This window comes from Phyllostomus hastatus, unplaced genomic scaffold (assembly GCF_019186645.2).
Source record: "Phyllostomus hastatus isolate PE091 unplaced genomic scaffold, TTU_PhHast_1.1 phas_scaffold_129, whole genome shotgun sequence".
NCBI lineage: Eukaryota > Metazoa > Chordata > Mammalia > Chiroptera > Phyllostomidae > Phyllostomus > Phyllostomus hastatus.
In genome coordinates, this window is record NW_025334009.1 from 4035463 (window position 1) to 4048943 (window position 13481).

A 13481-nucleotide genomic window follows, 5' to 3' on the forward strand; every position below is an offset into this window, starting at 1 on the left:
ATCACGCCCTTGGTCTACTGCCAGGCTCTGCATCCCAAGTCCACCGGCCTCCTCCCAGGGCTGCCTGTGGACACCACCAGGGGAGGGGGCTTGGACCCCCATTCCAGCAGACAAAGCCCAGCCACCCAGGACTTCCTGAGCTCCCTGCCTCCCGCTGTCCCACCTGCAGCCGGCTGTAAGGCTGGTTCACTGCTAGGCCCAGCCCTTGGCCATCGGCCCGAGTCCCAGTTAGGGAGGAAGGAGGGAGTTCAAGCACAGACTTCGGGCCCTGGGGAGTTGGTCTGCTAGGCTTTTGGAGGGTTAGACTGTCAACTCGGGCAGCATCGCGCTGCACAGCCTAGACTGACAGCACTTCGGGCACCTGCCCATTTTCCCAATAAGATGTCAGGCCTAAGGCCACATCCTCCGCTGTCCCACCTACGGACTGCCCCGGGGACAGGCTTCTGCCATGCCAGATGATCTCCCATCTCCCGTCACCACTGTCGTAGGGCGGGAGAACTCCCTGTGCTGACCCCAAAGCTGGGAACAATGGAGGTCAGGTCAGGCTTCCCCCCATTCCCTCCCACTGGGCTGTGCTCACTTCCTTCCTGAGGGCCACCGGAGGAAGTGTCCCTGCCCTGGGACAGTCTGGCCAGGTCTTTGTTTCCCCAGGGGCCCTACCCTTGCAGCTTCCAAAGCCAGTGTCCCTTGTGGAGCCAGCACAGTGGCACAGGGACACCACCCTCCCATGCCACGTCTTGGCCTCCTTGGTCCTCGGGGCAGACCCCGGGGTCGGTGCCCACCTCCCCCGGACACCAGTTTTCCTCCGCCTCTGGGGAACGACACCCTGGGCATCAGAGAAGTGGGCCAGTAGGGGCAAGGTGTGTGGGGGGGGTAGGTTCAGAGTGATCTGAGGGTGTGCAAATTCACCCACCCCTTGCTGGGACTCCACTGTAGCCTCCATGAGGTCGGCGCATTATGGACCCCTCCTTCCCACAGGAATATGCCTACCCCTTTTCTCATGAGTGTTGTGAGCAGCCCCCTACTCCACAGAGTCTTGGTGCGATCCACCCAGGAATGCCCACCCCCCACCCGCAGAAACCCAGCCTCTGCCCCACCCCCACCCCCACGGTCAGGTCACACACGTCAACATTACCACTCCATCATCACACTGGGCCACTTCCTTCCCTTGGGACACTTCCGCTCCCGGTGGAAAAGAATTGACTCAGCTGCTGGAATCCCTCCCAGCCCCTCCCCGAGATAACCCTCCTTCCCTTCTCCATCACCTGCCTGTGGGAAGTCAGCTGAGCGTCCCCCACGCAGGCTGACCCCCAGACCACCACCTCCGGGGCCCTTCCACTCACAGGCCACTGGATTTCAGGATGGGTCTCAACCCCAAGGGAAAGGTGGCAAGGAGAGCATTCAGTGTTAAGGAAGCTGCCGGCATGGGGGAGGCTGGCACCTGCGTGGGGTCCCACAGCCTTCCTGTCACCTGGCACAGTTCTCCCTGGTCGGGCCCTACCGGAGGAAGTGTGGGGAGGGCAGCCAGCAGGGCAAGCCATAGGGAAACAGGGTCAGAGCGGTTCCCTCCCCCGCGCCACTCCCGGCCCTCTCCCTCCGAGGGGCAGCAGGAAGTGAGGAGAAAGGGCTGGGGTGGGAGGCGGGAGCGGGTGGGAGGGGGATGGGGTTTATCAAGTCGCCGGCAGGCTGCCCAGTGGGCTGGAGACGCTCATCCCGAGAACCAGGGCGGCCTCTCACCTACGGGCCGACAGACTCCCACGCAGGTGAGCCCAGCGCAGACCACGCGTCTGTGCCCCCCTTATCGGCGCTCGCAGCAGCGCTCTCTGCCTCACCCCTATTGCTTGCGGGCCGGGGGAACGGCTTGCAGTGCAGATCCCGGACTTTTGCCGAGCCGAGCACTGCAAGGGGAGAGGATCTAGGAAAAGGCAAGGAAGTCTCGCCCCAGCTCAGCTGCAAGCCCCCTCCCCAGTGGGAGGGGCTCGCAGAGAGGGTAAAGAGGACTCAGGATTCTGGGTTGAGGCCCGGGGGAACCCCTGTGGCGGGGCCGGCATTCTCCCCGGTCCCACCAGGAACTTCTGCAAGGGTGGCAGCCTCCTCATGGTTGAAAGGAAGCCTTGGGGATCCCACAGCCCCACCCCCACCCCGAGACTGGGCAGGAGGGGACGGGAGCCCACGGGTTGGCCTGTTCCTGGAGCGGGAAGGAGGGTGCCCTGCCCTCAAGGCCGGCTGGCCTTACCGGCCCCCAGTCGGCCGGCCAAGCTGCGACCAACAGCTCGTGTTGCTGAGGCAACCACTGCCTCGGACCAACCCAGAAAGGGCTAAGAGGCGGGCGCTCTGCCCCGTTCCCGGTCAAGAAGGGGGCGGGGCTCCCCTGCAGACCCTGGACGGAGGAGAGCCCCGACCGTGGGAGGCTGGAGATCGGTACTGGTACCGTCTGGCTTTCCACGCCGAGGGAGCCCCAGGGCTGGGGGCTTCACTCAGGCGCAGAGCTAGATCCAACCAAGGCCTCGGGGGGCCCACAGCACCTCCTCGCGGCTGAGCGGGGGAATACCACCTACTTTACTCCTTCCCGGAGCCTAGTTCTTTGGCTGTCCCTTTAAGGGGCTGGCCGCGCCGCGAAAAGAATGTACCACGGGCTGCACGCTGTGGGGGGTAAACTCGGGCTGTCTGGCGCTCGCAGCTGAGACTCCAGAAGAAGTCCGCGATCGAAGGGGCCTTGCGGTCTCAGATGAGTGGCCACATTCCTCGGCGGAGGATCTGGGAACTCTGAGGCCGAAATACGGCATTGGCGGCGCGAAAATGGGATCACACCTTCCCTCCACGGTCGCAAGTCCAGCTCCGGACCCGCCTCCGCGCTGGATTCTTAAAGGGCCCTGGGGCCCGGGGGCGGAGCCAGCAGAGGCGCCGAGCCGGGGCAGTGCTCGGGCAAGCGGCCGGAGTGGGCTGGGCTGGGCCAGGGATGGCGGTGGCTATGGCACGGGTCCCGGCGGTACCCAGCGCGAGGTGAGGGCGGGCGGTGCAAGCCTGGCGGCTCTCTCCCCACGGGCTGGGTTCCGAACCCCCAGGGGGGCGGCCCAGGGACCCCACCCCCACCGGGCCGGGCTCAGACCCCACGTGCGGGGCGGGGGCGGGGTCCCGCACAAAGGCCAGGCGGAGGGAGCTCTACCCCGACCCCCCTGGCGGCAGTCGCGCGCATTCCCGGTGGCTGTGGAGGGAAGGGCCGGTCTGCCGGCGCCGCCGTGGGAGGTCCGTTGCCCCTTTGTCCTCGCGGGGCCTCCACCAAGCTTCGTAGAGTGTCTGCACTGGGGACAAAGTCCTGACAGCCTCCCTCTTCTGCCGGGCGGGTGCTACACAGATACCAGCTCCGTGGCTGCGCTCCAGCTTGCTAGCCGCGTCGGGAGCTGTGCCTTGCCTTAACGCAAATGCTGTCGTTTCTCTGGACCGAGAGTTTTTCGCCGGGTACACAGTGGGCCTCGGGTTCTGAGCTCTCTGAAACACTGGGTGTGTTGGATGGCATGCGGGCAGGTGTGTGTCTCTAGGCAGCGAGCCACTTGTAACTCAGTTTGTCCAAGTCTCGGAAGAGTTACAGACGGAACAGAGGTCCTCTGGTAACTGTAGGCCACCTGCTCCGGGAAAGAGACCTATGCTCCGGCAGCGAGTCCCCAGGGTGTCTTGCCTGCTCCCCGGTGGCCTGTGGTCTCTCAGACCTGTAACAGCCATGTACCGGGGTCTGAAGAGCCCTGGGCCCAGTGCCCCATCAGCGTGGGCTTTGGGAGTGTGGATGGGTTTGGGGTTGGCACCTCCAAGATTCTCAAGACTGACTTGCTCTCTCCACCCTTCTCTCAGTTCCTGAGCTGGTGCCAGGCAGGTGACACCGTCTTCCTGTAGCCCCCAGCATGTGGGCAGGCCTGAGCCCTGCCTGCACACTGGCCCTGGTGGTGACGGCATGGGCCACGGAGCTCAAGCCCACAGCGCCACCCATCTTCACGGGCCGGCCGTTTGTGGTGGCGTGGGATGTGCCCACACAAGACTGCGGGCCACGCCTCAAGGTGCCACTGGACCGAGAGGAGAAAGCCTTCGATGTGAAGGCCTCACCGAATGAGGGTTTCGTGAATCAGAACATCACCATCTTCTACCGGGACCGGCTGGGCCTGTACCCGCACTTCGATTCCGCGGGGAAGCCCGTGCACGGCGGCGTGCCGCAGAACGTCAGCTTGTGCACACACCGGAAGATGATGCAGGAGCACGTGGAGCACTACATCCGTAGACAGGAGCCCGCGGGGCTGGCGGTCATCGACTGGGAGGACTGGCGGCCCGTGTGGGTGCGCAACTGGCAGGACAAGGACGTGTACCGCAGGTCGTCACGCCAGATGGTGGCCAGCCGCCACCCCGACTGGCCGCCGGACCGCGTCGTCAAGCAGGCGCAGTACGAGTTTGAGTTCGCTGCCCGGAAGTTCATGCTGGACACGCTGCACTTTGTCAAGGCAGTCCGGCCTCAGCACCTCTGGGGCTTCTACCTCTTCCCGGACTGCTACAACCACGACTACGTGCAGAACCGGGACACCTACACGGGCCGCTGCCCGGATGTGGAGGTCTCCCGGAACGACCAGCTGGCCTGGCTGTGGGCGGAGAGCACGGCCCTCTTCCCCTCCGTTTACCTGGATGAGATACTCGCCTCCACCGCCCACGGCCGCAACTTCGTCAGCTTCCGCGTTCAGGAGGCCCTCCGCGTGGCTCGCACCCACCACGGCAACCACAGCCTCCCGGTGTACGTCTTCACGCGGCCCACATACAGCCGCACGCTCACGGGCCTTAGTGAGGTACGTGCCTCCCAGGGCCCCGCCTTCTTCCTCCAGAACCGCCGCCGCCGTCCTTACCGGAGGGCTCCTGCCCCTTGCTGTACTCGCCGCTCTACATCCCCTCCCTTCTGTCCCTCTGTAACCTGGTGACAGGGTGGCATCATTATCTCCGTTTTGCAGATTGAAAAAAGAAGGCTCAGATGCTGAGACATTTCCCCACAGCTTGCCGGCAAATCTAGGGCAGAGCAGGGACAGGGATCCCAGGCATTCTGACTTTGAAGTCTATCTGCCGGATACACCCTGGGCTCTGGTGGGCCTTTGGCTTGAGAAACAGAAGCCCCAAGAGGGCGTGGAAGAGGCTTAAATGCTTAAGATAAAGTGAAATGGAGCCTCTTCCTGGGATCGAGAAAGAGGGCCCGGCCAGAGGGTGGTCACCAAGTCAACAGCCTGGGGACGTACCTGCCCACCCTGCTGTCTCCTTCCCTGTGGTCTCACTCCCCCCGGTGACCGGCCCCTTCCCATACAGATGGATCTCATCTCCACCATTGGCGAGAGTGCCGCCCTGGGCGCGGCCGGCGTCATCCTCTGGGGCGATGCCGGGTTCACCACCAGCACGGTAAGTAAGACCCGCCAGCCTACTGGGTCTGCAGAAAGAGGGTGAGTGTTGGGGCTTTTGGCTGCCAACCTCAAGGTGAGCAGACCTAGTTGGCCCCTTGTCTGTCTCCCACCCAAGAGATCCCTGGTCCCGACAGAGAAGACGAGGCCCCCTCCCCGGCCTGCCCTGCTGGGCTGCAGCCTCTCCCCCCTCCCCCATCACTGTAGGAGCAGGGACAGTGAGGGCTCAGACACACGTGTGCGCGTACACATGTGTGCATCAGTTAAAGAAAGTGCAGTCACTGCATCTCGGACTCAAGAGTTTCCACCTGGGTCCGGGCTGAGGCAGCTGGCCCTGATTCCCGGCCTCTGCCCCTAGGAGACCTGCAAGTACCTCAAGGATTACCTGACGCGGCTGCTGATCCCCTACGTGGTCAACGTGTCGTGGGCCGCCCAGTACTGCAGCTGGGCCCAGTGCCACGGCCACGGGCGCTGTGTGCGCCGAGACCCCGGCTCCAGCACCTTCCTGCACCTCAGTGCCAGCAGCTTCCGCCTCGTGCCTAGCCACGCGCCCGGGGAGCCCCTGCTGCGACCGGAGGGGGAGCTCAGCTGGGCCGACCGCGACCACCTGCAGAAGCACTTTCAGTGCCAGTGCTACTTGGGCTGGGGCGGCAAGCAGTGCCAGTGGGACCGGAGGCAGGCAGCCGGAGGTGCCGGGGGGATCTGGCCTGGGTCCCACCTCGCCAGCTTGCTGCTTCTGGCCGCCATAGCGCTCACCTGGACTTTGTAGGGATCTCTCACCTGGCTTCCAGGCAAGCTGGCCTCTGCCACAAGCATACTGTCGGGCATATAGGAGCCTCCAAGGGGTGGGCGAATGAGTCCAGAGGGGCAGAGCCCCTGGGATGCCCAGTAGGGCGTCCGTACCAGCTCTCACCCCCCTGTTCTAAGGGGGAGGGGCAGTCCCCTGAGAAGCCCCTTCCTCTCCGTGCCAGAGAGGAAGAGGGCTATGGCCGGGGAGGACTTGACCCTACTCCCCTGCCCCAGAATGGTTTATTGTTATTATTATTATTATTATTATTTTGGGGTCTCTTTTGTAAATTAAATATAAAACAACTCCTTCTGTGCTTGGACTGTCTGCACTTGGGCCTGGGCACGTGAGAGTGATTCCAGAGTCTCCCACGAGGTTCGAGCCCAGCTCTGTCCCTGTGACAGCCTCTGCTGGGGACCCCCTGTCTGCAGCTGTGTTCACTGGGACCCCGGGGCCCGGAGCTGCCCGGCCTGCCGCCAGCCTGCTGGAGCCGCAGCCGCTGGGAGTGGAGGGACACGCGCCAGCCCAGTGCTGAGGACCTCGCGTTCCCCATGTCGACTGGAATGCAACTGAGCCCAGCCTTCTGTGAGGGACGGGCCTCGCCGCGCCTCTTCTGCTGGCCCCTGTATCCCCAGCTGGGCCAGCGCCAGCCGCCTCACCCTGCCCACCCAGGGAGAAAGGGGGAAGTGGGTGTTTGATCTTCTCTGGCCGGGCAAGCAGCCAGACCACCTCTCCCCGCTGTCCCACAGGGCCAGGGCGTCTCCACCCCCGGCTCCCAAGGCCGGTGGACTCCAGCCACACACATGCCTCTCCCCTTCGGGGTCACAGTCCTCCATGGGTACGGTTGGAGGAGGCCAGCAGGGGTTGGGGTCTGAATGCCGAGGTTCCGCCCCCGTCCCACCGCAGACACGTGAGGGCACAAGAGGGAGGCACACCCCACAGGCGGCCCCATGGGAGAACGTGGCTGGCCCCCAGCTGGCCCTGGGGAAGGGAGAAGCAGACCAGCCCCGCCTGCTTCACTGCCCTGCTCTGCACCTGGGGATTACCTGGGGGGGGTGCTCTGCCCCACCCCTCCGCCGCCCCACGAGCACCTGGGCGCCCCATCCTAGTCAGAGGTGACTCAGCCCTGCCCTCAAGACACACCAGCTCTGGGGAGACAGGTTTGAGGAGCAGCCCGCCGTGAGGAGGGCAGACCAGCCACAGGAACGCAGGAGGTCTGGAGGGATCGCCACCAGGAGTTTGGAAGGCTGAGGGGCGGGCTTGGGGTGAGGGACAAAGCAGGGGCAAAGGCTGAAGGGAGCTGAACTCAGCACTGGGACGGCAGCACGAGGCTGGGAGCGGACAGGTGTCCGTGTCCGGCGAGGCAGGAGGGGCAGCCTGCAGCAGGGTCTGCCGACCGCCCCACAGTCGGCAACTGGCTGGCTGTTCGGTAAACAGCACACACCTGCCAGTGCCGGGCCAGCTGCTAGGGACGCATCCTCGAGCCACACCGACAGTGACCCCGGTCCCCGTCTGTGGGGATGGCGGTGCGGGGGGCGGGGGGGATGCCCAGTGGGCGTGAGGACCCAGCCAGGTGCTGGGCCGTGGAGAGCGCTCCTTGGAGGAAAGTGCTCCTTGGAGGAGCATGCAGGTGAGGGGATGGCGAGGTTCGGGGAGTGGAAGCAAGGCCCGGGAGTCAAGGTCTCCTCGGGCTGCACAGTCCTCTCTCGTCCCTCTGGCTGCTGACGGCAGAGGATGGAGCCCCTGCAGGGGCTGTGGCAGCACTTGGGGGGGCGGGTGAGGTCAGGTCACCTGGTGGGTGGAGAAGCCTGCCGGGGCGGAAGGAGTTCCCCAGTGCTCGTGGCTGTGCTTGCGGTGCAGAGGGGCCCTCCCCGCCAGAGAGAAGATTCGGGTATCGGTCCGTAGGCCAGGAGATGTTGGAACCACGGGAGGGACTGCGGCCGTGAGCTGTCCCACTGGCTATCTGTCACCTCCCTGCACACAGGCAGTCAAGGCACACGTGTGACCTCACCGCACAGCTGGGACCTGTCCCCCCTCGTCAGGACCTCTGCATACATGTAACCCCTGTGTGCGAGCGAAACTGTGAACCCCACGTGTGTGCCCCCCTTACACAGCTGGGACCTCTCCCATCCAAAACCTGTGATCACCTCCCATCCCTTCCCCAGGGGGACCTGGGAGGCAGCCTTGGAGGCAGTGCACCTTGAGACAGAGCTGTCTCGTGTGTGGCTGTGGGGCAGGAGCGGGTGGGGGATGGGGACCGAGGTGACTCAGCGTCCTGAGGTACACATGACCGGCGAGAACAGGAAGGGCTGGACCACGAAGCTGGACTGACCTGTCAACAGCTGAGAAAGGATGTTCCTGAGCAGGGTCAGTTCTGTATTTTTAGCCTCTGCTCTGGCCCGAGATGGTGGGTCAGATGTGTGGCCTGGACAAGGGACACCCAGGGGCCAGGTCCCTCCTGTTGTTCCGGATGCGCAAGGCGTCCCGGGGAGGTCAGAGGGTTGTCTGGGGTCTGAGGCATGTCCGACAGTTGGTGCAGGACTGGAAAGCTCAAGAGCTTAGGTGGCCAGGCCAGTTAGAACATCTCTCCTCGTGCCTCAACCTGCTGGATTCCAGTCATTTAACCGCTTGACTACAGTGACTCCATTTTATTTCTCCGCTCTGTTCCTCACCCCCAACACACACCACCCGGACCCATCCCGCCACACCAGCCCGCAGAAGCTGGCCTGTGGCTGGGGCCCTGGGGTGGGGGCGGGCCTCAGGCGCCCCAGCTGCTTCCTGCCGGTTGGCCCTCAGAGTGTCTCCCTGGGACTGAGGCCGGCTCCAGAACGCCGGCCTGCCGGTTGGCTGGATGGTGCCAGCTGCAGCGCTGTGTCTCTGGGAGGACCAGGAGGTAGCAAGGAGCCTCAGGGAGAGGGGGTCCAGGGCTCCCTTGAGCCCAGAAAGCACTCTGGGACCCTGCTTTCTGAAGAGGCTCAGCAGCCACGGCCTCCGTGGCCAGATCCTGTGCTTGGCTTGCAGCTGATGCACCCGTAGCACCCGGCACTCTGGACCCTTCTCTCCTTCAGCCCTGCCAGCTTCCCCATCACAGCCATCCAGGAGGGAGGACCGGACCCACATGGCAGCCAGCTGTGCCACTGCCCTGATGACCACCGTGCTGGAGGGTCACTGGCTCCGGCTCAGACCAGGCTGCAGAGCCAGCCAGGCAGCAATTTAACCTGCGCCAGGGATCTGATGGCTCCCAGCCTGCCCTGGCGGGCAGGCCTGGGCCCGGCACCTGGCAGGTCTCGACCGCTGGGTCCTGAATCAGCAAACAAGTGCAACCAGGAAGGAGTGAATAAGCATGCAGTCACGGCCACCCTGCACTGGGCCCCCTCCGTGGTCACACTGACGGTCTTGCAGTCACAAGACCTGGGGCCTCCCGGTGCGCACAGACACACTCAGGGGGTTTTTGAGTGCGGCTTCACGGTCACGGTCACTGACCCAGCAAGTGGTCCAGGTGACAGCACACCCCTGACTTGAGGACGCAGAGCCTCCCACCCTCGGGGCCCTGAAGTGGGGCGACACCCGGTAGGCAGAGGGCGCAGGGCCACAGGACTTTCCAGGCCCACGACGGTTCTCATCTGAATCTCTTAATAGAATAAAAAATATATAAATGATGAGTATGTGATGGGTACGGCCTGGATTTCATTTGTTTTTATGCCAACATAGTTGTAAAATATACTTTAAAATATTTTTTATTCAATCCCCAGTCAGGGCACAGACAAGAATCAAATCAATGAATGCCCAAATAAGTGAAACAGCAAATTAATGTTTCTCTTTCTCTTTCCTTTCCTCTCTAAAATCAACAAGTACAATTTAAAAACAATATTTTTCCGAGGAAGAGTCCCACCCACAAAGGCAAACATGCCCAGGGCCCCCAAAGGTCATAGTGCAGCCAAGTGGGGCCAGCGCACTCCCTGGATGTCAGTCCCGAGACACCCAGATTTCAGTGCCACAGACAGGCCTGCCCAGCGGGCAGCCACCCAGACGGCTCCCCCACCCCACCCCCAAGTACAGCCACAAGCCCTGCCTCAGTGCTCACAGTGTGGGAGGGGTCACTTCCGGCCCAGGCCCCACCCCCTTCCAAGCGCCCTTTGCTAGGGGTGCCGAGGTGACTCTGATGCCTGGCCCAGCCCTCCAGCGCGGGGCCCAACCCTCAGCCCGCCCCCAGACTGGGTGGGGTGACCCCCTACAAAAAAAGCTCTGACTTACAGGCAGCAGCTTCTTCCTCCTAGAAACTGGTGCAGCTGGGGCCAGAGTTGAGGAACAAGGAATCTTGCTGAGCCCTCACCCTGGGGTCAGGGAGTTTGGAGGGTAAGGCTCTGCAGCCCTGAGGTCAGCAGGGCAGACTGGCGGGTGTACAGGAGGGCTGGGCTGACTTGTCCTTGGTCACTGAGCATCCCCTCCTCCCGTGGCTGGCCAGGGTTCCTGGGAGAAGAGACAGGAAAGGCCCCCTATCAGTCAGATCAGCCTGGGAGCCAGGGCCTCGCTGCCATTCCTCTCAAAACAGATGCCATGGCTTCTGTGGCCCTGGGGGAAGTGGGTGGGTGAGCCCAGGCCAGGGCAAGGCCGGTGGGACACAGGGCAAAGGCCTAGCCCAAGAAGCACCCCGACGTGCCCTCCAGGGACGGTGCTCCCTTCCATGCCTCTCCTTCGCCCCCTGGCCTCCCTGAGCCCTGCCAGGCGGTGCTTACCTGAAGCCAGAGCCGGGGTGGATTAACAGGCAGGGGTCAGAGGGTTCAAGGCCCGCACTGAGCCCTGCCTCCCCTGGCCATCTTTCCCCAGACCTGCCCTGTGCCATGGCAGGCCACCTTCTCCCCATCTGCACCCTCTTCCTGGCCTCGCTCGGCACGGCCCCAGGCGCCGGGGGCCCCGTGGTGCCCAACCAGCCCTTCACCACCGTCTGGAATGCAAACACCCAGTGGTGCCTGGAGACACACGGCGTGGACGTGGACGTCAGTGTCTTCGACGTGGTGGCCAACCCAGGGCAGACCTTCCTCGGGCCGGACGTGACCATTTTCTACAGCTCCCAGCTGGGCACCTACCCCTACTACACGTCTGCCGGGCAGCCAGTGTTCGGAGGCCTGCCCCAGAACGCCAGCCTGGACGCCCACCTGGCCCGCACGTACGGGGACATCCTGGCTGCCATGCCTGCGTCCGACTTCTCGGGGCTAGCCGTCATTGACTGGGAGGCCTGGCGCCCGCGCTGGGCCTTCAACTGGGACGCCAAGGACATTTACCGGCAGCGCTCACGGGAACTAGTGCAGGGGCAGCACCCCGACTGGCCGGCGCCTTGGGTGGAGGCGGCAGCCCAGGACCAGTTCCAGAGGGCTGCGCAGGCCTGGATGGTGGGCACCCTCAAACTGGGGCGGGCGCTGCGGCCTCGAGGCCTCTGGGGCTTCTACGGCTTCCCCGACTGCTACAACTACGACTTCCTAAGCCCCAACTACACAGGCGAGTGCCCGCCGGGGGTCCGCGCCCAGAACGACCAGCTGGGGTGGCTGTGGGGCCAGAGCCGTGCCCTCTACCCCAGCATCTACATCCCTGCGGTGCTGGAGGGCACAGGGAAGGCAGAGACGTATGTGCGGCACCGAGTGGGCGAGGCGTTCCGTGTGGCGGTGGGCGCCGGGGACCGCGGTCTGCCGGTGCTGCCCTACGCCCAGATCTTCTATGACTTGACCAACCGCTTTCTGCCGCTGGTGAGTCTCCTTCTGCGACCCCGCCCACCTTGTAGCCTGCCTCACTAGGCATTAGTTCCAGCAGCTGATGCCCCAGAGCCTCCTGGCACTTTCACCCGCTCGTGGGAACACCCATCGTGTGCCAAGGTCTGTGCTAGGCACAGGCTAGTCAGCATCCGCCAGAAGGATGCAGTGCCCGCCTGCGTGGTACACACAGGCTGGAGTGGGGATAGGCTGGCCTCTGGCCACCAAGGCCAGAGCTGCCCCAGGTGGGAATCATGAATTATCGATCTCATCCAGTGGTGTTATAGCAACCAACTGTGCGGAGAGCGGGAGAACCCACAGAGCTCTGCTGTCCCTTTCCCCAGGACGAGCTGGAGCACAGCCTGGGCGAGAGTGCAGCCCAGGGAGCAGCAGGAGTGGTGCTCTGGGTGAGCTGGGAGAACACAAAAACCAAGGTGAGCTCAGGCCCAGGGTGGGGGGTGGAGCAGAGGTAGGCCGGGGAGACCCTGGCCCATCCTTTCTGCCCCTGCAGTCCTGGCTGGCCAGCAGGTGAGGGCCTCGATGCCCTGGGTGGGCCCGCGCGTGGCCACAGTGTCCCTGACACTCCCCCTCCTCCCCAGGAGTCATGCCAGGCCATCAAGGAGTACATGGACACCACACTGGGGCCCTTCATCCTGAACGTGACCAGTGGGGCGCGTTTCTGCAGTCAAGCCCTGTGCTCGGGCCACGGCCGCTGTGCCCGGCACCCCAGCCATCCCGAGGCCCTCCTCATCCTCAACCCCACCAGCTTCTCCATTGAACTCGAGCCTGGTGGCGGGCCCCTGACCCTGCGAGGTGCCCTGTCACGTGAGGATAGGGAACGGATGGCAGTGGAATTCCAGTGTCACTGCTACCCTGGCTGGAGGGGAGCAAGGTGTGAGCAGCAGGGCACGTGGTGACTGGCCACACACCAGGACGCACACACTGAGCACCCCCAGTGCACTCTGGGCCTGGCCAAGGCTTTCTCAAGTGTAGGCACAGCTGCACAAGTCACGGTCACAGTGCCGAGTACACTCAGCCGCCGTCAGGAGCATGTGCCTGCATATGCACGCGTGGTTACAGACAGGTAGTTGCATAAGGAGTTCGAGTCTCTGTTCCCCACCCAGCAGGGTCAAAAGCATCACCCCCAGTGACACCGGCTGAGCCGGTCTCTAAACTGCAGCACTCGCAAGAACTGACATTCTCTGAGCGCCCGCTCTTCACCAAGTCCTGTGCTGAGTAGGCATTTTAAGTAGACTAACTCATCCGGTCCTAACGCGACTCTATGAGGACACTGAGCAACACACAGGGAGGGAGAGCCCTTTGCCAATAGTTGCACAGCCAGACAATGGAGAAGCGAGATTCGAACCCAGGCTGTCTGGCTGTAGCGGTAGAGCCCTTCGGCTCCTACTGTGTTGATGGTAACCAGCCCTGCACGCAACGTGAATCCGCTCAGAGGCACCAGCCGCGTAAATAAAGCAGACATGATTCTTACTTCGAAGAGCTGTTTATTGAGCGCCTAAAACGTGCAGGCTCCGG

At 63.5% G+C, this 13481-nt stretch overlaps 2 protein-coding genes across 6 annotated transcripts; both read left to right on the forward strand.

Annotated features, from left to right (window-relative positions):
• The first annotated feature begins 1662 nt into the window (after positions 1-1662).
• On the forward strand, positions 1663-6515 carry HYAL2 (hyaluronidase 2). Of its 4 annotated transcripts, none has more exons than XM_045857497.1 (4): positions 1663-1763; positions 3847-4820; positions 5326-5415; positions 5773-6515. In XM_045857497.1, exons 2-4 carry the CDS (start codon positions 3897-3899, stop codon positions 6181-6183), a joined length of 1425 nt encoding a protein of 474 aa, XP_045713453.1. In that variant the 5' UTR covers positions 1663-1763; positions 3847-3896; the 3' UTR covers positions 6184-6515. The 4 variants fall into 4 exon arrangements, with proteins under 4 accessions (XP_045713453.1, XP_045713451.1, XP_045713454.1 ...); XM_045857495.1 differs by lacking the exon at positions 1663-1763 and adding an exon at positions 2858-3003; XM_045857498.1 differs by lacking the exon at positions 1663-1763 and adding an exon at positions 3122-3525.
• Positions 6516-10402: 3887 nt separating this feature from the next.
• HYAL1 (hyaluronidase 1) lies at positions 10403-13436 on the forward strand. 2 transcript variants are annotated; one of them, XM_045856821.1, is made up of 4 exons: positions 10403-10557; positions 11029-11942; positions 12290-12379; positions 12545-13436. In XM_045856821.1, exons 2-4 carry the CDS (start codon positions 11043-11045, stop codon positions 12860-12862), a joined length of 1308 nt encoding a protein of 435 aa, XP_045712777.1. In that variant the 5' UTR covers positions 10403-10557; positions 11029-11042; the 3' UTR covers positions 12863-13436. The 2 variants fall into 2 exon arrangements, with proteins under 2 accessions (XP_045712777.1, XP_045712778.1); XM_045856822.1 differs by having other exon boundaries at positions 10446-10578.
• The last annotated feature ends 45 nt before the right edge of the window (positions 13437-13481 follow it).

What these genes read in the sequence shown, in the direction of transcription:
- HYAL2 (XM_045857497.1), top strand. Translation starts at nt 3,897, where the DNA reads ATGTGGGCAGGCCTGAGCCCTGCCTGCACACTGGCCCTGGTGGTGACG. An exon ending in CGCTCACGGGCCTTAGTGAG is followed by an intron (nt 4,821 to 5,325) that starts GTACGTGCCTCC and finishes CTTCCCATACAG; the next exon opens with ATGGATCTCATCTCCACCAT. An exon ending in CCGGGTTCACCACCAGCACG is followed by an intron (nt 5,416 to 5,772) that starts GTAAGTAAGACC and finishes CTCTGCCCCTAG; the next exon opens with GAGACCTGCAAGTACCTCAA.
- HYAL1 (XM_045856821.1), top strand. Translation starts at nt 11,043, where the DNA reads ATGGCAGGCCACCTTCTCCCCATCTGCACCCTCTTCCTGGCCTCGCTC. An exon ending in CCAACCGCTTTCTGCCGCTG is followed by an intron (nt 11,943 to 12,289) that starts GTGAGTCTCCTT and finishes CCCTTTCCCCAG; the next exon opens with GACGAGCTGGAGCACAGCCT. An exon ending in GGGAGAACACAAAAACCAAG is followed by an intron (nt 12,380 to 12,544) that starts GTGAGCTCAGGC and finishes CCTCCTCCCCAG; the next exon opens with GAGTCATGCCAGGCCATCAA.